This window comes from Gouania willdenowi, chromosome 16, assembly GCF_900634775.1.
Source record: "Gouania willdenowi chromosome 16, fGouWil2.1, whole genome shotgun sequence".
Taxonomy (NCBI): Eukaryota; Metazoa; Chordata; class Actinopteri; order Blenniiformes; family Gobiesocidae; genus Gouania; species Gouania willdenowi.
The window spans coordinates 32,038,116-32,062,966 of record NC_041059.1 but is presented as its reverse complement, the minus strand read 5'-3'; the positions used below and the strand labels follow the sequence as shown (position 1 = coordinate 32,062,966).

General features: G+C 38.3%; 2 protein-coding genes across 5 annotated transcripts in view; both read left to right on the top strand.

Annotated features, from left to right (window-relative positions):
* Positions 1 to 19,984, top strand: part of LOC114478453 (zona pellucida sperm-binding protein 3-like) — a 35,744-nt gene extending 15,760 nt beyond the window's left edge. The window contains exons 4-10 of the mRNA XM_028471550.1: positions 3,115 to 3,227; positions 8,833 to 8,936; positions 9,527 to 9,701; positions 9,774 to 9,879; positions 11,655 to 11,740; positions 14,603 to 14,673; positions 18,998 to 19,984. Coding sequence (XP_028327351.1) covers positions 3,115 to 3,227; positions 8,833 to 8,936; positions 9,527 to 9,701; positions 9,774 to 9,879; positions 11,655 to 11,740; positions 14,603 to 14,673; positions 18,998 to 19,611 — 1,269 coding nt within the window. The 3' untranslated portion in view covers positions 19,612 to 19,984. The remainder of the gene's footprint in view (positions 1 to 3,114; positions 3,228 to 8,832; positions 8,937 to 9,526; positions 9,702 to 9,773; positions 9,880 to 11,654; positions 11,741 to 14,602; positions 14,674 to 18,997) is intronic.
* Positions 19,985 to 23,148: 3,164 nt separating this feature from the next.
* Positions 23,149 to 24,851, top strand: part of LOC114478574 (dysbindin-A-like) — a 30,843-nt gene continuing 29,140 nt past the window's right edge. For 3 of the 4 annotated variants that reach the window (XM_028471736.1, XM_028471735.1, XM_028471738.1), the window contains exons 1-2: positions 23,149 to 23,333; positions 24,528 to 24,581. In XM_028471736.1, coding sequence (XP_028327537.1) covers positions 23,278 to 23,333; positions 24,528 to 24,581 — 110 coding nt within the window. In that variant the 5' untranslated portion in view covers positions 23,149 to 23,277. Of the gene's footprint in view, positions 23,385 to 24,527; positions 24,582 to 24,851 lie in introns of all 4 variants that reach the window. The other variant, XM_028471739.1, reaches the window with a different exon arrangement.

Genomic DNA, 24,851 nt, shown 5'->3' with positions numbered 1-24,851 from the left:
GTACTGGGATCGAACCTCCAACCTCTCGATCAGAAGACGACCCACTACCACCTGAGCCACGGTCGCCCGAAATTAGAAATATTAACGTTCTTAATAATTTACGCGTTCATAATATGTTTACCTATCTATAGATCATGTCAATTAATTTGTACATATATATCGATTAAATAGAGAAAGTGTCTGTAGGTATGTTAAACGTAGCCGTAGCCCCCAGGACTATAGCTACATTTCCGGAGCATCTCTACATTAGCGTATTGTGCTTGTGTCACCACTGTGGCCAGGATAGTCTAGTGGTCTAAAGCGCTGCACTCACCGCTGACGTGGGTTCGAATCTCACGTTTGTCAAGTATTTTTTTTTATTTTAACATTTATTACGGCAAATTACACCTTTAAAAATACATATCCGACAAAAATAAACTTTTTAGGGTTAGGGATTGAGATAGGGATAGAGTTACAGGTAGGGTTAGGGCAAAAATAAAAGGGTTAGCGGGGTAGCTAAAAATAAATATGAGCTACATGGAACTTTAAGTCACGTGGTGCACCTATCACGTGACCTAAACTGGCCAATGGCGGCGCTGCGTATTCATAGAGTGGCAGTCTACGGATACGTTTAACGTACCCGTAGCCACGGCCTTAAATAAAAAAGGCCCCCTGTATAAAACACAAACTGTGACGTCACTCCTTACATGTACATAATAATACATAGTTCTCCTAAAATGACGTTAAACTACAATGTAATAAATTAATAGACCGCTGTTGCCATGCAATCAATGTTTTTGTTAAGCTAGTATTTTATCTGTTTCTGTTGAGCACTAGCTGCTAACATTAGCATGGCCGCTCTGCTAGCTTGTTTGACTATCATGGATTCATAAATTGTCGTGGAACTTCAAACACTGGCTTACCTCTAGCTTTTTCACATTTTCCTCCTCTTCTTTTCATTTTTTTTCTTCCCTGAGCACCAGATCATTAGTTAGGTTGTACAGACATGACGCCACATGCAGCACCAGTAAACAGTAAACAACCGGTCCGAGCTGCCTGCCCTGGTTCACGCTTCAGAACTGAACTGTCAATCGATTTAGGGGGCGGGAATAAAACTTTTTTTTTTATTTTCATTAAAACGAGACTTGCTAGTTATTAATAGTACTACCAAGTTTAGTATGCAAATAATATCAGCGCTTTGATTGTTTATTTAATAAAAACAAAAACTATTATTATTTTTTTCTTTTCCAATTTTGCACCCCCTATGATGGCTAGCGCCCCTAGAATTTGCCTATACTGCCTGTGCCATGGGCCGGCCCTGCTCCAAAATGATGCACTACACAGTAGGGCTGGGTATCGCCAGCTGGGTACCTCGCAATACGATACAGCGTGATATTTTTGCCCACAATAACAATACTATCACGATACAGCACTTCTGCGATAATTGATATAGCATGGGAAATTCCATCCACAATACATTACGTTATTTGTGTCACTGAAGAAATTCAGAATTCATTGACTGCACTGAATCCATTTTACAGGAATTACAAAACATTGTCATCAATTTCAATTTCACATGAATGACAGCCAAGTAAATCAAAGGGTATACTGCACAGTGGCTCTTCTTAACACACGCTGACCACAACTAGTCACATGTCGTTGTGTTATGTTTAAAGCTAGGGTAGGCGATTTTCTCCAGATACACTTTTTAAGTTTTTGGTTGAAATTGTCTTTGGAATAAAATGGAAAAAAACGAAACGTTTTTTTTTTTTAACCAATCACGTCTCCCTGCTCGTTCTCGATCCCTTGCATGCACGAGCTCACACTGAAAGCGAGTCACGTTTTTTTAAAGCAGAACTAAGTAACTTTTGCTTAGTTCTCCCCCTAAAGGTTCCTTTTGGTCATGTCACTGTCGTAAACACTCCGCACCCCAGAGGCAGGAGCTCCTCCCTCCCGCTACAGTGAGACGGGCAGCGGGAGGCTTCCTAAATGTACCGGGGCAAAATTAAAGCGGTTAATATTGAATAAGCCTACATTCTGATTGAACTTATCCTTTAGTAACTCAGTAAGTTGACTATTTTTACCATAAAAACGGAGTAGTTGATGATAAAGGAAGTGATCAGCAACTGGTCTTTCATGTCACTCTGCTGCACAGACACTAGAGTGATGAAGTGATCAAAAAGCACCACTGTGTTCAAGTAACTCATCACGGGCTATTGAAGTGACAGCAGTGTGAATGCACCATTAGTTTGTATTGGGCTTTCGTAAAGCAGTACGTCTTGCCACCGGGTCAGAGGCAGGAAAGTTGCAAGTGCTGTTTTCTGGCCAGAGACGGGGGGGTGGGGGCAGGGTTGAAACCCCCCCCCGATCACCCCATAAACACTTGAATTACCCTCACAGAGACTATGAAAATGATTTATTTAGGTGAAAAAGTTATTTAGTTCTGCTTTAACATATATAATGGTAAAGTTTAGTGCTTACTTACTGCTGAATGAGACATGAGACAACAAAGTTTCTACACAATACAAGCGATGAGCTGAGCTCCGCTTTTGCAGCAGCTGTGCGCATGCATGTGAGTGAGACGGAGCACAGAGTAGAGAGGGGAGGGGGTAAAGGCGGAGCCGTCGGGGTAGGCTACATTCAAAATCATGCTGGCTTTTGAAAATCGCCTATCCTACCTGTAAGTCTTTAAGGGAGGACTGATACAAAATAATGCTTCACCAAAATGTTGTTTGTGACGTTTGCGCAAATTAACTTTAGATCATTGAAAACAAAATTAATGCAGAAAATACTAATTTCAGTGCTTGTATAATCAACTTCTCTGTAAACATTGACACATCAGTGGTGGTTAACAAGAAGAATGAACTTGTTTTATGAAAACAGTAAAATTTCCCTGCATATGAAACATACACATTTCAGTCAGTGCATTATAATATAAAAAACTAAAGCCTTATAATCATTACATTAATGAAATGCCTAATCACACTCATTTTGTCATGTATCATCACACTGACAAATGTGAACCCAGCCAACCAAAGCCCAAACACATGCTATTAAAACCCAGATCTTAGTCACAACAATGCACATGAATGTGATGCTTTGGACTTTATATTAACTTGAATTGTGTTTTCTTAGGTTGTTGCGGATCGACTGATGTACTCCACCTCACTCTTCTATGATTCACTTCCAGAAAGTCTCATCATTAGAGTTCCATCACTGAACCTCCCAATTCACTGCCAGTACAACAGGTAATACATCTCTGTTAATCAAAACATGGGCACCCTACTAAACTCCCCAGGTGTGCACAGGACTTTCAGCTGTGCTTGTATTACTATTCAAAACAACTTCCTCCATATACAGGATTCTAATTACCACAATCATTAAGGATTAGTGCGACAGGACAGCTTCACAGGTAAAGGCTGGGATACACTGTGCGATTTTTTTTCAATCGTTTTACTCAGCTCCAGCTCAAACTGTGTGACTCAGGTGCAGAGCCCGAATGTGCGCAGCTCACGATTCATGTCCTCACGACCATACGATTGCTGATCGGGAGCTGGTCGTGAGGTGTTCGTCGCTTCTCATGACCCCATGTATACTACACAACACACGATTTAGCTGACTCGCACGATCCCACAAAATAGATGTACGAGTTGAAAATGGGCTCAAAATAAGCCAAAAATTGCAGTGTATGCCCGCCTTAAGGGTTCGGAGGCTTGGCCAGGGTGGCCCGTGGTATAGGCAGTATAGGCAAATGCTCGGGTCCTGGGAGGATGATGAGAGGAAAAAGAAGGAATAATAATAATAATAATAATACAATTTATGCTACTATTCAGTAATGTTACAAAAGAAGCCAACAAAGCATGACTATAACCTAATTAAAAATAAACCCTGACCGGACGCATCAAAACAACACTGCTCCTCCTTTTTACCTGCACACTGTGGGCGAGATGGACAGGCAGATGTAAATGACACTGACCGACTGTAAACAAGTTACTAGGGATGTAAGGATATATCCTAAATCGGCTAAAAATCGATGCAAATAAGACAGGATTAAAATCGATACACCACAGTACTGTATGTGCATCGATACTCTGTTATTACAATAGAGGTTGCTGTGGCTGTTTTAGTGCCGTGTGTTGTGATGTCACAGTCTCTCTCTTGGTTCAGCTGCACACTTGGGGCTGTACCAAGAGCAGCGGTGGAAGAAGAGCTTTTTTCGGGCCGAAAAAAGAAGACCCGGCCTGGCCCGATCCTGTCTGACCTGAATAAAGCCGATGTCTCTTCAAGCCCGAACTTGTTTCAACTCAACACTATTCACATCCATGCACGTGCATGAATGATCCGAGGCCAGTAAGCATCCATTTATGCACCTTTCTCTTGCTAATTGAAACACATCACCTGATTTACCAAGCAACGTCCGAACCCGCCCCGAATCCGTTGTATAACAATCGAAATTTAGCCCGATATGTTTAAAAAATATATACATTTTAAACAGTTTGTAAGAAGGTTACAAGAAGAAAATATTAGTTAAAAAATTCTCGACAATTTAAATAAAATAAGAATCTGTTTTTTCTCCAAAACATGATCTCTATGTATTCAAATTGAAAGAAGTTAAGTACATCATTACATCCCAATCTTTGATTTGAGTTTTTTTTAATTTAAATTCAAACCGTTGGTTAAAGATGCAGTTTGTAGAATCGTGAGGCGCTCCACGCTCCCCCCTCCCCTCCTGAACTAACCTTAACAGTCTTCTTGTGCACATGCACACTGTGGAACTCTTTGCGACTGTTTTCTCCATAGAGACTAGTAACATGGGCCTTCCACCACCTCACGCGCACACATAAACCAGGAAGATTCACACACAGGGACAAGATGTAACCACCCGTCCGCGCACATGCAGAGACGGACGGTGATACACACACAGTGTGTCTGTACATGCACTCATACCTGTAGCTTGAGGAAGCTTCGATTTATAGAAGCACAGAGTCAAAAATATCACAGCTGAAGAAAGGAGTTCTTCATTGGAGCTGTCAATCAATGCTCATTGTGGGCTGTGATTGGAGAAAACCCTCCGCCCTCCTCTCAGCTTTTATAGGAGGGGCGGGACCAACAGCAAAAGTTGGTGATGCATGATGATCAAAATAATCTGTCTCAGCCAATAGCAAAATTCAATAGTAATAGCTGGCGTTCACTCCTTAGAGGGCAGTGACTCTGACATTTTACAACTAAATCTGCAAATTTGAAATACTTTTAGTAAAAGGCGACCGTGGCTCAGATGGTAGTGGGTCGTCTTCTGAATGAGAGGTTGGGGGTTCGATCCCAGTACCTGACTATGTGTCGAAGTGTCCTTGGGCAAGACACTGAACCCTAAGTTGCTCCCAGTGGTCGACTAGTGCCTTGCATGGCAGTCCTGTCCCACTGTGTGTGAATGTGAGAGTGATTGGGTGAATGAGCTGATATGTAAAGCGTTTTGAGACTGCTTCAGTGTGGTGATAAAGCGCTGTATAAAATCAAGTCCATTTACCAGTCCATTTAAAATGTTAAAAGTTGGACTTCAATCAATGAACAGCACTACTTAATACCCAAAAGCATATCTATAAATATACTCACTTTTATGTCTCTCACTCACATACTTTTTCCACACACACGAACACACACGCAATCATATATCGTTTCTGAACAAAGATGACACGCTAACCTAAGCTTGCTGAGCTGAGCTGCCTTTGCTATCGTCAGGTGAAGCATACAGACATCCAGATGCTCTCAATTGATGTTCTGCTTTGACCCGGTTCTAGTGTTGTGGTGGTCAAGACCGGTCTTGGTCTCGAGACCAAATTTTAAAGGTCTTGGTCTTGTCTGGGACTCTGAAGCATTTTGACTCGGTCTTGTCTTGGACTCGGGCTGCCCGGTCTCGGGATTTTCCGTCAAGACCGTTCGAGACCAGCACGAATTCCTGCTATTTTTAAACTTTTTTATAATGTGATAATAACACGGAGAAGAACGGGATAAAACAATCTTTTATTCATTATTTAATCCACCCTGTATAATGACCACAACCTTCCTTAATGTGACTGAGTGACGTGTGTGACACACTCATACATGTGTGGCTACGGTGTCAGTTTGGATCGCGGAGCGCAAGGGAGATATGAACTAATCACCGGTAAAAATCCCAGTAAAACTCCAGAAAACAATCACCAGTAATAAATATTATCTCCCTGGTAAAGACAGTAGCTCTAACAACAGGTAAAATGATAAACTGATGATATTACAGCCTGTGAAGGCTGGATGTGGGACGCACTTACTCTGCTTCTGGGTCCTAGTGCTAGCCGAGCGGTGAAGCCTGTTCCGTTTACCGTGTGTACTGAGGTCCGTGTGTGTTTAATAAGTTTGTGTGTGTTTAATAAGTCCGTGTGTGTCCGTGTGAAAGTCTGCATGTTTATGCCTTTGTCCATCCACTCTTTTCATTGTATCCATGTCTTTTAAGGCTTTATTACATAGTGTCGGCTGTAGTCCGGGCCGCCGCCATCTTGGTTTATGTCGTCACCAGCGCGTCATCGCCGCAGAGTTGCACTAACACAGAATGAGCCAAATAACGGTAAAGAGGTCTTATATTAGTCTATTTTCTTTTTAAAGTGGTGTTTTTTTGTGGCTTTAGACTCCAATTACATTTATGTATATAATATGTTCCCCACAATATAAACAGGTTCACAATATAATTATTTTTTATAGTTTCTGTTTCCACTGTATCCAGAATAATAATAATTCTCAACAAGAACTATTGATTTGTCACATGACTGTTCCAGGGTTTGAGTTTGTTTTATTTAGTTTCACATCTACCTGTAGCTCTTTGTTTTTTACACTGATGACAACTTGTTTGTAGTTTTATTTCAGAAAGTTTCACTTTTACAGTTACAGCTGGAAACCTTTGTAATTGAATATCCTAGTTACATTACAGCAACCAAATTAAACTATATCAACTAAGTGAAATAATAAAAATGGCCTGTGTAAAGGCTTTTTCAAACTAAAAAATTATCTTGTGAACTCTGTGACCTGTTGAACTGCAAAACTCAAAGAATCAGAATCAAGAATCATTATTTCTTGGCAGAAATACTTTTAAACACTTGCTGTACATTCAGCTGACATAAAAATCTTGTTTTCAAATATGTAGAATAATTGTGAATTTATCAGTAGCAGTAATAGTTTTAATATTTTAGTTAATTTTTTGCAGGCACCTTTTTTGTCCATCAAATGTATTTAAACTAAAATTAAAGAGAGAATGTTATTTAATTGTTGAACCTTGCCATAATTTTATTTATTTATAGATTTTTTTAAATTGGAAAAAAAAAATGTTTATGGTCTTGGTCTTGGTCTCGGTCTCGGCTTGTCTCGGTCTTGGTCTTGACTCGGTCTCGGCTCCCGAAAGTCTTGGTCTTGTCTTGGTCTCGGTGCATTCTGGTCTCGGGCAAGTCTTGGTCTCGGATAGTGTGGTCTTGAACACAACACTACCCGGTTCTAGGAATACAGTTAAGTGTTCACTTTATAAGTTATTAAATCAACACTTATTTCTTCTGGTGGGTCCTTGTCGTTTAAATAGAGGTCTGATGAATCTAAATATTAATAACACAGCAGGTATAATTTGTGCAGTTATTATACAGGTGAAGTTATTAATAATGTAGAAAGCATGATGATAAGCTAATTCAACAATGATACTCAAATGTTACTGTTGGTTAAACTGGTATAGCAAGTTATATACACTTTGTACACATATTTGATGTATATACATATTCTGAGTGGAAGGTATGAGGTGTGAGGACAATTTTTGTAAGGATGTTTACTGCAAGGTAAAAAGGTGATGTTGCTTGTCGTTCCTCCAAACTAGCTCTCTGATCAACACGTGAAGGTTTACTTAAAGTTATTGAATGCTAATTTAGAAAAAGTGTGGTTCAAAAGATGAAAAAGTTACTTTGATTATTTTAAAATAAAAGTCCATTTAAAAGAGGGATCTTTGTCCATCCGTCTCCCTGCATGGAACTGCAGAGACGCAAATTGAGACAAGACTGGAAAACATGGAACTGAGGAAGGAGGCTGGAGTTAAGCTTATAACGCTGTGATCTGATTGGTTGAGTCCCCTTTAGAATTTGAGCAGCACAAGACTGATTGGTTATACAAAAAGAGCGCGAAAAAAGGGGAGGTTCATAAAAGCAAGTTGGCAGAATGAGGGACTGAGAAGCGACCAATGCTCTTGAAAGAGGAGGGACTCGTCCCTCTTCCCCTGCTCATCCTCCATCTCTGTTCTTTTATGGCTTGTAAAAGTTTAGGTAAGAGTTTTTCATTCATTCCGATTGTGGATAAAGGTTTTACCAGCTGTGGACGTCTCTGCATTAGTTACTGCCGTATTCCAAATTGTATTAAATGAATTTTTCATCCTCTTACACAAAATACCCTGTAATGAAAATGTAAAAAAGTTTTTATTTAAAATTTTGCAAATTTATGAAAAACAGAAAACTAAGAAATCGTATTCACGTAAATATATAATTATGCGTGTATCCAAATAATGGGTTTGGATTGACTACTAAGTGAATCAGACTCAAATGCTTGTATTAAGAAAATGGAATATGATCTGCAACTGGTTTTGCCACAAACTTGTCACTTGTGCTTGTTTAAACAGACATTTGCTGTCGGACGAGGACATCAGCATTCAAGGGTTGTTTTCTCACTAGCATGGAAAAAATTTGTTGAAAAAAACTTTTAGTCCATGTACTGGTAATCCAGACGATAAGCACCATTTATTGTCACCTGGTCAGATTCTTATTGCTCCTGTTTGTGCTGAGAAACTCTAATTTTCTCTTTCAGGTTTCATTACTCTTACAAAGTGGGCTTTCAACCTGAAGTTCAGCACGCAATCTATGCAAAGACTTTGAGGAGTAAACTCGTTTTCAGCCTCACTGTCTGCAATGGTAAAAAGCCCTCAGTCACAAATAAACTAAATAGGCTTTAATGAGGATATTACAAGTGTTATTAATCTTTCTGATATCAGCGATATAAATAGAGTATCAGAATATATCAGCCTGCATCTAAAATCACTGATATAATGTATATTGTTTTAATTGAATTTATCTAGGTTACATTCCATGGTCTTCTGATGTTTTTTTTTGTTTTATTCAATTGTAGAATGTCCTTGTTTAGTCAAAATGTCTATAACCTATTGGTTATTTATAAATGGGTCAGAGTTTCTCATACCTACTGTTGACTATTCTGTTTGAATATTATCAATTGATCATGACTTTTCTAACACTCCACAATACAAAATAGGTCATGAAAGTATGTATGTTTCCTGCTGATATTGGCTCAATATCGGTATCGGTCGATACACAACACAGCATTATTGGTATTGAATTGAAAGTAAGAAAAATGTGTCAGGACACCTATTAAACATATCTGAACTTATGATAGACTGTTGTAGAGCAGATTAACATATTGAGTTGTTTACAATGATAGGATTATAGAAAAACTGCACTCTTTAATCCAGCCTTGTTTGTTTGAACAGCTCAGTGGGAAGCCGTTCCTCCGGGCAGCTCTTTCCTGTTGGGGGAACAGTTATATTTCATCGCCCAGGCTGGTTTTTTGGTGTCTGGGGAGAGGCTTTACGTGGACTCCTGCTATGCTTCAAGCTCCAAAGACCCAAACAGCCTGCCCAAAGTCCATTTAATCACAAACTATGGGTATGAACATGTTTCATACTGTATATATACTTTGATCTTCTTGATAAACATGTTTGTGTGCTTTGGTTGCAGCTGCATGATGGACAGCAGGAGGGAGGGCAGTGATTCACGCTTTGTTTGGAGAGGAGCCAATGAGCTCCGGTTCTCTGTGGATGCTTTCCTTTTCAAAGCTTCACAAGTAAGTTAGTAATTAGAAAATACAATTTCTCATTGGATTTATTTCTTTGCTGTAACTGCTTCATGGCAGTAAATCTTATCCCATTGTAAAGCCCATTTACTTCCCTTTTAAATGGCGGCACGTTAGTAAGGAAAAGCATAAACATTATTTGTTTTGTAAACGTCTATTTTATTCTTCAATCCAAACAAAGTACAAAAGTGTACCACTGTCTACTGTCATTGATCCAGCTCTAGACTTTAAACATAACTTTAGACTCCTCTGGCAGCCTCTGGAGCATGTCAACTGTAGGTACAGAGACATGGCAGTAATAACAGAAAACACACACCTTGTCGGTAATTAGACTCCGTTTCATGGTACTTCACTTGTGGTGCAGCCGATACAGAAAATAATAAAATGCTTGAACTTTTTGGCCACCTCGGTTTGCTCTTCAACTTGATCCATTGTAGAAACAACACCCACACCGCTCCACCAAAAGTTAAATTAGTTGATTTTAAATAAGTTGATGGGGAAAAAGCAAAGAATCTTTACAATATTTAAACTGTGCATTTGCAAGTTCTTGCCAGCAAATGGCCTTAACAACCCTCAGCCCATTGACATCCATTGAGCCAGACTTGGCTTTAGTTATCATGGTTTTAGTGAACCATTTTTTTCCCCTGCTTGCACTCAAATTGAATTGAATGATGTTTGTTGGTTTTTGTCGCAATGTTTGCTGAAGAGTTTTCATGATTCCAAACTCCACCCCTCTCTACAAGGGCCTAGTTTTTTTTTTTTTACCTCTTCTTTTGACCCATTGTTTCATATTTCTCATCTAAGAAACGGAGCACTGCTTTGCTGTGGCTGCTCCCCAGTACTCCTGTATCTGTCCCCCCATGTGATATGTTATTGTCTTTCATGTTTCTTGGTCGGGATGTATCTGAAACTGAATTGCCCCTTGGGGATAAATAAAGTTTTCTGAATCTGAACCATGATGCCTGATGAACATTGTGCCTATACTATACTAACAGTATTAATGCACTCCGGACAAGGAAACAGGAGAAAAGCGATCTACATGGCTGTAATTACGGTACTTACCACAATTTGTATTGAATACGTTTCCCAAAGAGAAAGATGTGAAATGTGGCTAAAAAAGGGTCATTAAATGTGTGATGTGCGTTTGTGTGTTAGCTGAAACAATCCGGGCATGTCCGTGCAGGCAGGCAGCTTGGCTCTGAGTGGCCGAGCTACTGCTGTTGTACTGCCTGCTTAGCTCGACCAGCGTGACCAGGTTCACAGCGTGCCGCTACCAGTGCTCTAAAGTGCAATGGCAGGCGCAATAGTTGGAACTTTTCTATTTTTACTAACAGTTGGTAAATTAATTTATACAAATTTATATGTATATTTATAAATCATTAACATAGAGCTAACAAGTAATTTATAAATTGTTAATAAACAGCTTGTAAGTTATCTATTGGCCATCTATAAGGCACAGATATAAATCCATAACAAACTGTTAGCAAATATATATCAAGTAAAGTATACATAATTAACAGTTTAATGATTTATTAACACCTTCTAAAGCCTAGTTATTGTCAAGTGTTACCAGGAAATTGAGTTAACTGATTATACATTTACATGCCTCGCTTTAATTGTTTCATTCAGTCAACTAAAGCAAGTCAGGATGGAAAATGACTCATTACCTCATCACCAAGCTATCATCAGTAATTTTTTCATTTCCCTGAATATGTGAGCAACTCTCACAGAAATGTTTTTTGTTCTTCTGTTCTCACACTGTGAAGGTGCAGTACCTTCATTGTTCAATGTCAGTTGATCTTACAGCGTCAGACACTTCAAAGACCTGCAACTACAACCGTGCTGCTGGAAGGTTAGTAACACAAACTATACCCAGCTAGAACCAGGACCTCAGAGCACATTCACACCAGTGAATGTGGGTAAAGTGCCTTGCCCAAGGACACAATGACAGATACCACTGAAGCGACTGTCCCCCACTGTGGCACCTGCAATTCTCAGTGGTCTCCCATCCAACTACTAACCAGGCCCAGACCTGCTTAGCCTCTGAGATTTAATAAGATCAGCCAATGACAGGCTGGTATGACCACATAGCTTGTGACTAATTAATTATGCTTGTGCTTCTCTGCCCCATTAAAGTCATCGCTTGTTTAAATGCAAATATAATATAACTTAATATACAGCCTTAATGATCAACTATGTAAACAGTCTCAAAGTGTTATTTCCACAGTTTGCCTGAACTGTCCATTTAATAGGAATATAATATTAACTGTAGTAGAGGCGTACCTTCCACTATTTAAAAATAGCTGTTCTGCGGTGGTGGCGGTTGAGCCCCCGTCTCGGGGTCTGGGTGTGCTTTGCCGGGGGGTGTTGGCTCTGTCTGATCTTCAAAACTGGTCAAGATATAATTCCAAACATAATTCAAATCATAAATGAATCAACTTCATAGATGGGCCACACTAGTTAAGGACAGACTGGTATTCCTACCCAGGGTTAGGGGGAGGTGGGAGGCGGCTGCAGGGTTTGTTTTCAATGATATTTTGTGGACGTTGTCAATGATAATGAAAATGAAACTTATAGTAGTAATAATTAATTAATAATTTCCATTTATATCTCCAACGCCTCACCTAATCACTGGGACAAATTTGACACTTCTCTTTAAGAAAATCTGTATGCACACACAAAGACTTAAACACACACATACAGAGGCCATCTTTTTATTTTGTTTTTTATGTATATATTATTGTAAAACAGCTAATATTGTATTGTTTGTCTTGCAAAAAATAAATGAAAAGTTTTAATTTAAAAGTTTAAAGTTAATTAAAGGTTTACCTATGAATAAAACCAGTTGGTTTAATATTTGCATCCCATTGTTCTTTTTAGACAACAGAAGAAAGAACCCAAACCCCATGCAAGCTATTTTTTACTTTTACTGAGTACATTTTTAGACCAGTACTTTTACTTGTACTTAATTACATTTTAAGAATACTTTAGTGCTCTCTCCTCTGCAGCTTTCTGAGAACTTAAACTGGGTCATCTGTGGTAGTGCCAGCCTGCATGTTGACAGGAATTGTTTAATTAAACAATCTAGTTTATGTCCAGGGTATATAGGCTTTCCATGAAGAGATTAGAGTTCATTACAATTGTCATACTGAAACCATTATTTATCTTTCTTTACCCACATGCAAAATAACAGCAGAGGTTTGTTGGTGCTTATTCAATTTCACACAGGACATACTGTAAGCTGGACCTAAAGGCTATTTGGACACTGCAGGTCGGCTAACATACATACAGTATGTATGCATGTAAACTCCACACAGAAATTTCCCTGTCTTACCCTGCCAGAAATTGAATCTCATACCCATGACATTGTTTCTGTGAGTTTAGACATTAGTGTAATAGCGGTGCATGTGTAAAACCCAGCAACTGATTACAATTGTCTTGAAGTCTAATGTGCCAGAATTTGAAAGTCAAAGCTAAATCAGTCTAAATACCCATTTATAGTTACTCTTATCTATGGGGTGCCAAGTGTAAAAATGTAGTATAAACATTTTAGCTAACACATTTTCATTATTTATCTCACTTTTCTCACATTTAGCACATTTTCCTACATTTAACACAACATTTAACCACATATATAGAGGTAAAAAAAACATTGAATCTAAATATTTAAATTTAAATCTAAATGGTATGTTAAATCTATATCTAAATGGTATATCTAAATCTAAATGTTATATGTTATATCTAAATGTGAAATCTTGTATTTAAATGTTAAATTTAAATGTGAAATCTAAATGTTAAATCTGCGAGAGTGTACTGTGAAGGGCAGCTCGTCCACCTGCGCTCGATCACCGCATGTAGAGAACCAGCCATAATCACCCAGGCAGGGATCGATGAAGAGGTGGGTGGGATCGGCTGTGTGTGTCTCTGCTTATGTATTGGTTGAGGTTACAAGGGGCGGGAGCAATTAGCATATGTGCGAAACATTTAAGTTCAACATTTAACATTTAGATATATGATTAAGCATTTAGATATGATATATAGCATTTAGATTTAACATTTAAGATTTAGATTTAACATTTATATATAAGATTTAACATTTAAGATTTAGATTTAACATTTATATATAAGATTTAACATTTAGATATAACATAACATTTAGATTTAACATTTAGATATAGATTTAACGTTTAGATATAACATACCATTTAGATTTAAATATTTAGATTTCATGCTTTTTTTGTACCTCTAAATATGTGGTTAAATGTTGTGTTAAACGTAGGAAAATGTGCTAAATATGAGAAAAGTGAGATAAATAATGAAAATGTGTTAGCTAAAACTTTATCTACTACATTTTTACACTTGGCACCCCATACTTATCCATGTGACGGGAGAGGGATACAGGGCAAGCTGGCACATATAAACAATCCTTGAGGTGTCAGGATCAGAATGTTAAAGTGGATGACGGACAACCATGAAACTGCTTAAAATATTTTTCTTTTTTGGTTTATATCATTTACATTAATACTTTGGCAATTTATTGCCTTAAAAATCACTTGTGATTGTGGGAACAATGCCAAGAACTAGGAACTATCATGCAATAGCACAGCATTCCACAATATTAGGCAATTGTGTCAGAGGTGATGCTGTTACATATTTGTGCAAGTGATGGAACTGCTGATCATTTCAGTTAAGGAAACCTCACCTCTGTGTTTAGGTGGGAAGAAATGGAGTCATTCAACCTGGTGTGTGCCTGCTGTGACTCCGTGTGCAATGAGAAAAAACACTGTAAGTTTTGTCAATGTTGTCTGAATTCCCAAAGTTTCAATTGGGTATCCTTGGATCAACCATGTTTTACTGGGATTGTTGTGGTGCTGAGTACTGAGTACCCAGGGCACAAGGCTGGGGGGGCCCTCAAGTCTGTTTTATATATTTGTATGAAAATGCATTTAAACACTTTTAGATTTATAATGGAACAAAAAGGGCCCTGTGTGAAAATAAGCTGGTTGTTTAGCACAGTTTTGCACTAAAACAATTATTCATGCTGCATCAGGCCTTATTACCACCCCCTTTTAAAGCAGTGCAAATGGTACGACCCACATGTGCTTCTGCTGCGCTGTGGATGTATCAAGGAATGGGAGATAGACAGATACAATTGTGTGTATTCATAAAGTCCTTTTAACATCCAAATCAACGTGGGTTTGCTGAAATCCCAGCGATGTGCTCGTGACTTTACAAGATGCTCACAGCTCACAAGCAACATGACGGCTGACTTTGGTAGATCCGAAGTTTGCAAGTAGAAGGGGGACTTCAAGGCTACTGGATTTAGGCGATCCACAGAATTTGTCACAACACCTGTACATGACTATTGTCAGAAATGGGTGTTTTAATTAATTCTGTGGCTGACAAAGTTATGTATTTGTGTTAAAAAATAACCTCAAACCCTAACCCTGAATTTAACATCAAGATGGGCATAATAGTGTAAAAAATTTAATGGGCCCACTATTTAATGTGCTGTTGCATTTAGCATCAAAATGGGACTTCCTTATGTTTACATGCCACCAGTGGTCAGGGGTGTGAATTTCAATCCGTCAAAATGACAGATGGCCAAGTTTTTACATAACAGTATTTTTTGTCTTTTTTAATGCAATCGGTTTATTTTTAAGTATTCGGTAATGCAACCCCTGATCCAGACGCTGCTCAATCAGTCACCAATGCCTGTTTCAAGTGATGCAGGAACGTGCCATTGGGCACTATTTGACGATCGCCTGTTTGAGTTTGTTTCGGTGAAATGGGTACTACTGCAAATAACCCTCATCCACGTCGGCACATGTCACCACCACAATACAAGATTGTGTGACTTGGGGCATTATACTTTAATTTAGTGTTGTAGACACCATCTCAGTGGCTTCAAGCTCTACAGAATGTGCCGAGCGGAGTGATAGAGCGTACACGCGTAGAGCATACACTATTCCACACCAAAGCCGGACAAACTTCAGAAAAACAAGTGTTTTGCTATTTTAAAATGAAGAGGTCCATCACCGATTATTTTAAAAGATAAAATGCGGAGAGGGAGGAGGAGGCTGGTGGTTCGGGAGAACTCGTATTATGTCCTAAAACAGATGGTACTGAAGAAGATAAAAGGGACAGGGAGACACCGGCCAAGCTTTCAACCACAATGGCTTCGGCAGTATCTGTGGTTGCGGTACAAGGGGGCGGCTATGTTGTGTATTTACTGCCAAAAGTGTGGCTTGTCTGTTGCAGGCAACTCCAAATTTGTTACAGGGTCAATACAGTTCAAATTAGAAACACTTAATTTACACAACGACAGTAGGAAACATAAAACCTGTGTTGATCAGAAAAATGGGTTGAATGTGAATCCAACCTATGCCAATGACAAAGCTTGTGCCCAGTTTATAGGAGTGATTACTGCCAATCTCCGAGGAAAGACCGATGATAAAATCACCTACGCCCCTTATATATCATGTAGGATCGGTGGAGACACTGACATCTCCACAAAAGAGTGTGAGATTGTTTATGCCCACACTATTGAGAGTAAAAGACCGTCCAACATTCTGATCTGCCACATTGAGGTTGAACACGCCCTCACAGAAGGTATTGTATGTTATATACTGATAATGAAAATTGCTCTAAAAAATATATTAGTCTTATAATTAGATTGTGACATATACATTTTAATAAATAAATCTATAATAGTTAATAAATACATACAGAGATTATTATGCTGCAACTAAGAAAGCCTTTGCTAACCTTGGTCCAAAATGTGAGAACTGGCTGGAGAAAACCGTAGCCATGGGGCAGACAGTGCGGCTGTTAATCTGGGCCACAAAGGTGGAGGCTGGGCGCTTTGTTGTCCCATTCCACTGCAACCCACACAGGTATGTTGTAATGTAACATACACACATTTTACATACATATAAATTATTCAAATTTAATTATATTATATTGTACCTAATAATTTTATTTTCTCTCTAAAGATTGGAGCTTGGGTTGCTGAGCGTTCAAAAAGAACATATACATGATTGAGCAATTATATGACCTGCTCCCTCATCTGGAAAACATAGTACCACTTCAGCCCCAAATCAATGAGAGAGCTAAAAACTTTAAGAGCTGATATTAGAGTCACTGTGAATGCACCCGGTTCCCAATAGGGAACTTAATTTCTAATCTCCTCCTGTTGTCCTCCCACTTTTCATCAAATACGGGGTGCTGCCCTTGTGGCAACCCACAGTTCTCCCGCCCTTGTACTCCCATGTCATGTCTTTTCATGTTTTCTTGGACGGGATGTAACTGAAACTGAATTGCTCTTGATTTTCTGAATCTGAAATTGCGGGCCAAGTGGCCCATATCCCTCGTTAAGAGGCTGGTCATCCCAGTTTCCTTTTAAGAAGTTAGTGTGAACATTGTAGAGGAGGACAAAAACCTGGAACTGGTAAAAGACAATAAACTAGACTGTGGGAAGAACACAGACTCCGTCTACAAGAAGGGCCACAGCAGTCTCTATTTTGAGATGGCTGAGGTCATTAAACATCTGGTGGAAAATGCTCAGGATGTTCTGTGAGTCTTTGGTGGCTAGTGTGATCCAAGGTAAAATTTATCTTGGGTCAAGTGTTGTTTTTGGAAGCTGTTAGTTTTATGGATGAAAATGTTTATTCGTTTTAGTAAGAGATTAGTCATTTCAAGTTTTAGTTTGTCGTTGAAAACTCAAAAAGGTTTTAATATTTTTTTTAAAGTTTTAGTCTTTTAACATTCATTTAGGTAAATGTTTGGAAGTGGAATGAAGAATTACAGGTTGTACTGAAAGTTTTAAGTGTGGCTCCTTTAAGGTTTTAAGAGAATGAGTCGCATGTGTGCGTGCGAGTGGACGAGCGAGAGAGAGGGAGCAGTAGAGCCGAGAGTGTATGTAGCAGGATATTAAAGTTGGCCAAATGATTAGAGGAGAAGTGTTAGTTTAGTTTACCTGCAAATGTTTAGTGAGCAACAGTTAATGTAATGAAAGCTGCAGCATTTCTCAGAACAGACCTGTGTGCTGCATCCAACGCTAAAGTGAAGGAGGTTTACCCTCAAGCAGTAACTTCAGCCCTGGAGAATCAACCTCCCTCTGCCTTTTGACCACCGTTGAGCTGCTGAACTGGAACGGTTAACACATGGATCATTTAAGCCCCTTTGTTGAAGCTGCCATCATTGGGGATGGGAATTGATAAGAATTTAGCCATTCTGATTCCATTATCGATGCTGCTTATCAATTCGATTCCTTACCGATTCTCATTGGGTGAGGGAATTAAATAATACAAATGGATTTGTTGCTTTTAGTCATAAAAGAGCCACGTTTAGCTCGTCACTGTCTTGTTACCGTCATGAAAAAAAGGGGCTTCAACAAAATGATTTTGTCATTGTTGACGAAAACAAAACTGCTTGGGTCCCACTCACCCGTCCAGGATGTGCTGGTCAGCCCCAGGAACACCTTCAGCACCAGGCTGATCCCACCACGGTGCTCAACAGACCTCCACAGGAACTCATTCTTGCCTGTGACTATCAAACTCCTCACTTTAACCCAACTATTTCTGGATTGTACAGTGTATTTTGTAATTGGCAGACGATACTTGTATATTTGTATTTTATATTTGCATATTCACACTTGTATTTAAACTTTATTTAATCTTTATTCTTGTGTTAATTTAACCATTGTCTTGGTCTCTGTTCACTTTGACATTTTTACTTTTACCTTGTCTTTCTTTGGTGTTTATTTCTTTTCACCTTGTTATGATTTCTACTTGCAGCCTTTGTAACAAAAGTAATTTTTCCCTAGGCTCATTAAAATATATTCTAATTCTGAAGTACTCAATAGTAGAAGTGGGCTTTGGGACAGATGTGTGGTAGTGTGTCATGACCTTGTTTCCTTTTTTTAACATTACCTTTTTTTGTTAAACGGACTTAGTGAAAAAAGTGCCACCTGATTGTCTAAAATATATCGCTGTTTGAAGAATATTAAGGGTGATAAACACTTAACCTGTTTGGCTCGATGCTTGATTTTGATTGGTTTTCAAACTGTTATGATTTGTTAAATCTGTTTTCTTTTCTTTTTTCTCAGCTATAAAACACACCACATCCAGTATTGGTTGGCATGTTAAACTAAACGATGGAAATCCCAGCACAAGGACTTCTGTTTCAGCAGCGGAGGAAATATTTTTTGTGAAAAAAGGAAACAAAGGAGTGAATCCAGACCTCCAAGTCGGGGAATTCCAAAGGAGTGCCATCACCGGTCCTAAAGAAACCACCCAGTGGAAAATGGGAACTATCACCCAGGAAGCAACCAAAGAAAGAACCAGCAACGTAACAAACATAATGGCAGTTGATCACCTGAAAGGAGGAGCATTTAATGGCATCTTGTCGGACGAGAGCAGAGCATCCATTAGTAATCAGCTTAGGGAAGAGTTTGAGTCCAAATCTTCTTTGGTTGGCATTTTTAATGATTCAGGGAAAGTATTTAGTAATACAGCTAATTTGGACACAATTTACAACACAAGTGACCATTGTACAGATATAGACGTTGTGGTGCTAACGGAAATACCACACACTCCTAAAAGTAAGAATACAAGCGGCAACGCTTCTGATGTGTCCATACATTTTTACAACAAAAGTGCTGAATTCAATTGGAAAAACTCAAACCAAAGCCTGGACTCCCACAATTTGGATGCTCGTTAATGATAGCAGGGATAGTTCACCAATAATAATGACTGAAAGAGATGCTGGTTTGGAAGAGCTGTAGATCATGTCACTTAGATTGAACAGAGAAAATGTTTAAAGAAATGAGCCTCCACCTTGTGTAACAGTCAGTGAAGTCAGTCAACAGCATCGATAAGACTGGTAGAAATCAGAAGTGCCTTTACCTTGTTGGCTTCACAACCTTTGATGGAACTCTTGCATAAAAAATTCCAACTGTGGTTCGAGTGAAACGGAAATCTTTTACCAGCATCAGTTAATTGGAAAGGTAAATCCATGAAAACGCGTCTTTAAGACCAAATGAATACTAGCTTGTCTCTGCTCTTGTTCTTTGAGTGTTGTCTGTAACTCCAGTGGCACGAATTATAAAGGACAGAAACCAGAGAAGGTCAATAGAAGCAGAGTCCAATAGTTATGGGTGATTTTTTTTTTAAACATTAATAGAGTTTCAGTTTTAGGGGTTTGGTAAAGCTTGTTTGGGTCCCTTTAAAAGTCACTGTTGGATAAAAAAGTATTGTACCAACAGACTTCATCAGAGGCAACTTAGTGCAAATTCTCAGCCTGAAAATAAAAATATGCGTAATGCGAACATGCAAGTTTCATTATTGATCACTTTGTGAATGAGCACATTATGACCATGTCATTGTATAAATACAGTGGCTTTAGAAAGTATTCCTTGGACATATTTCAACTGAACAAGTATAAAAAGGGAACACTTCTGTTTAGGAAAAATGGGAACACACACTCATAGTGCAAGTTTAGTTAAACTTTGTGATAGCCTGACCTTAGCACACTTAGAATGTATTCTACATTTACTTAATTTTTCTTTAACAGTGATTCTTGACTGACGTCATCTTCAAATAAAGAGCTGCACACATACACAAGTTAAAGTGCGGAAAAAATTACACGAGAATATTAAAAAGGAAAATATGGAGCAGTGTTTAGGTGAGATGATACAGAATATCACAAATTGTAAGAATACATGCATTTTATGCCAATTTATTTGTACAGCGTATTTCATACACAAGACAATGTACTTTACATGAATAAAGATGCAGAACCAAAGTCGTATTACTGTTAGTTTTTAAAACTAAACTTCTGCTGTTCTTACCCAGACATGGAGAACCTCTGTTTTAAAAGAAACTCCGTTTTTCTTCTAAGATTTTTGATTGCAACCTTTTCTTCGTTCAGCTGTGAGTTCCTGAAATATTCACAAATCAAAATATTTTCAAACATGTGGCTGAAAAAAGCCTAAATCATGCTTCTGTTTGTTTTTAGCAACCCTACAACTGGGGAATCCACTTGGAAAATCCAAATTTCATTACAGGCATGAGAGGGTGAAGCATGTCATAGTTGAATATACAAAGTATTAGAAGAATTGAGAAGGTGAAAACTGAGGTGTGTTGTGATCAGGAGAAATATTGGAGATAAAAGGACTTCAGACTGATTGGCGAGTAGCAACAGCAGTCACTGAAATCTCAAGTAGCAAACATTCAAGTCCATTTAGGAAAAGCTGAGGGGAAAATACTCATAAGAAGACCTATGCAAAAACCGTGACACACTTGTTTAGTATACAAAGACAGGTTTGGAAGGGATAGGGGGTTAGGACAAAATTGGAGGGAAGAGAGGCTGTCCTGGAAACAACTGGTTCGGAGGGCACAAGACCACAGAGGATGGAGGAGTTTCATAATGGCCTATGTTCCCAGGGAACTTAAAGCTTCACCTTAATAAAGCCCGTGATGAGTCCCTTGAACACAGTGGTGCTTTTTGGTCACTCCATCGCTCCAGTGACATCATTACCAGAGAGCGAGAGAGTGTGATCTGCGCAGCAAATGGTCAACTTACAGAGTTACAAAAGCATGAATTCAATCAGAATGTAGGCTTATTCAAGATTAACCGCTTTAATTTTGCCCCGGTACATTTAGGAAGCCTCCCGCTGCCCGTTTCACTGAGGGATGAGCAGCTGCTTCGCGGGGTGCAGATTGTTTACGACAGTGACATAACCAAAAGGAACCTTCAGGGGGAGAACTAAGCAAAAGTTACTTAGCTCTGCTTTGAAGGCCTAAGTAAGTAAGTGTGTGGCTCTGAACAACGGCTTTTACCCGGACCCAACGGGATACACTTTCTGTTGGTGGTAACTACTGTGGTACAACAACTGTCAATGAGAGTCAGTGTTGTATACAACCGCAGTAAGGGGGCGAAACGCAAAGGAGACATAACTCATAGTATTGAAATTATCCAATCATTTCTGAATTCAACAACTACGTCGGATGACACAAGATAAGAAATAGTTTGCTTGCTAGCACCAATAAACCTCGTAATGGTTAAACACAAGACAATTGTAAACCTATTATGTAGAGATAAATGTCAATATTGAAATACGGTATATGTTATTCATAACACATGGTTGTGTTATCAAAGTTGATAATGTACTGACTTGCCTCATTTAGCGTTAGGGTCAAAGTAACAATGTTTGTCAGCTGTTTGTGGAATTAAATAACCAGCGATAAGCATGATGCGTTCAATACACGTACAGTATGTTCATAGTTGTATTCAATGCTATATAATTTCGGTAACAATACCGATTAGTGTTATCAAAGATGATCATCTATTGGCCTACTTAGTTTATCATTATTAAATTAATTAACAATTTTACTCATGGAGGATACAGATTGTATGCATAAATGAATGAGTGTTTTTTTTTTTTTTTCTTCTTTTTATGTCATGCCACAAAGTAACAAAAATTATATGTTGTGGCCTTAGATTCTAAATAGCACTATTGCATTATAGTGGGCAATATATGTCGACCTATGTACTGTAACACATTAACTTAATTGAATAATGTGGTATTTATTTGGACAGCTAACAGTTTATTGTTATGGACAGAACAGAAGGTAAAAAGCAGAGGAAGTGGTGAAAGTAAAAAGTTTTAATGACATCAGTTATGCTGAAGCAGTGAAAACAGTACAGAGAGAAAAAGTAGAGAGAGAAAATGGAAAAGATTGTAACAAAAGCAAAGGAAACGGTGCAGGAGCAGAGAGAGGAAAGGGGGGAAAAACTAACAATGGAAATCAATTAGAGAAAGGAGGATATTAGTGGAACATTCATTTGGATAGGTTAATCCTATTTATTACATAAGTCCTCAATTGCACTGACCAGGCCATACAGAAGACGGAAAATATTAAAATAATTGTGAAAGGGGCAGATAAATTATTAAATATGAAGGAGCTGTCATGGGAGGAAGTTAAAAGCATGTTGGAGAGTGACAGCAAAGCTAGTGTAGAGCCCCTGGTTGGACTCCTGGAGATTCACTGCATGTCTGTGATGGATTTACCGGAGTCTAATGGGGGTGCATGGGGGGAATTATTTACCTTAGTTATTTATTTATTTTCCCCAAGTTAGTTGGTCCTCTAAATTAAATATTGGGTCACTTATAATCCAGTCCAGTGGGTGGCGGTAATGCACTAATTCATAGTTTGCCAATCGCCATAAAACCTTATTGAAGAAGAAGCGTGAATTTTTAACGCCACAGAAGAAGAAGTGGCTACTCGGAGGACTGAAGTCATTAGACTGGTTGAACGGTTGTGCTACTGGGACTCTTTAACGGGCTTAGGAAGCGGGTCAGAACATAGCTGGCAGACTGACATCATGTTTGAACAACTACGGGAAAGACTTCACCTGGTTCAACAGGACTTCACCACCGGGTACGGGCTTTTCTCTGTCCCACTGTCGGTACTAATCCCTCTCAGCTGACGGTCAGTTGTCTTGTGACACTGGGGCTCGTCCCCAAAACACACCAGCATTCAGACATCACAGACACACTGTCCGTGTTTAAAAACAGACGGAATTAATGCCTGAGGTATTTGTGTGTTAGTCACTGTGCAGGCTTCTTCAATGGCATAAAAAACATTAGATAGGCCTTCTTTAAAGGTCTAATTAATTAAAAACACATCCTGTCCTCGATCAGAGCACGAGCTGTAGTTTGTTCTTTAATGAAACAAGACATTGATTCAATCACAACGACCGGTTTACTCTATATAATAGCGATGCACTGTAATAAAAAATATTGACCGAATAATAAAACAAAGCAGCAACATAAACCAGTTTAAAAAGCTTTTTAAATCATAAATTGTTAGTAAGAATAAGAAAGAGGAGAAATTTTTATTTTATTTTATTTTTTTAACCTATGACATCTATATTATATGTATGTATATAATGGCATATTATTACATTAATAATTGCTCAATAAACATAATTTAAGGTATATATTGGGAGAGAGTATATTATGGATTGAAATATTGCCACGCAATATTTTGTATTTAAAATTTAATTGATGAAATTTGTGTAATAAATAATAAATGGTAAACTATTTATGTACAGGTCTGTGTATTCTATGTATTTATTATTTATGTAAGTTTGATGTGCATGCATAAACTGTATATCTAAAGCTTTGTGCAGAATATATATTGAATGTGTTGTAAAAATAGTAATATTAGTTTCCTAATAATTTTTTTTTGTGATGGGATAGTTGTGTACTGTCTATGCTTTTGTTTCAACCTACACCCTTTCGGCTCATTAGTTAGATAATCGAGTGTTTGTCCTATTTTTTGTATTTCTGTAGACTATCGAAATAAAATTCTATTTCCAAAATTCAAAACCGAAAATTTAAACGCATAAAAACGTGCCAATTACCTCATTTATGCCTGTGACTGTGTACTAATCTTACTAAAATCAAAGCAATACAATTGCATGAATTAATATTAATGCTTCAAAGACTAAAACGGTTTTAAATAAATATTTTGGGAAATTACGCAGTATTTTAAGTTGATAGTTACTGATGCAGAAACAGAGAAGCTTCTTTCCTGCTTACACACTGCTCTTTATTTCCCCTAATCAAGGCTGAAGACCTTAGGAGACAAATCCAGGGATGGCAGAACCAACAGGATGAGCAGGTGAACTAGTGTCTGCATCAAGTGTTGAATAACTTCACTCTACATCTGAAGCATACTTATCTCTGAGTCTCAAGATCAAGTTTTAAAGATGGAAATGACTGTCATTGTAGTGTATGTAAAAGTACTTTTTAAGACTAGTTCTTATATTAATGACTATACTTGGTGATCATATTTCAGTTTGGTCCCCACCATCACATTTGAATGAGTATCACTCAGGCTGTGAGTCTGACTGAGTTTTCACACTTTGGTATCATTACTTAGAATAACTGA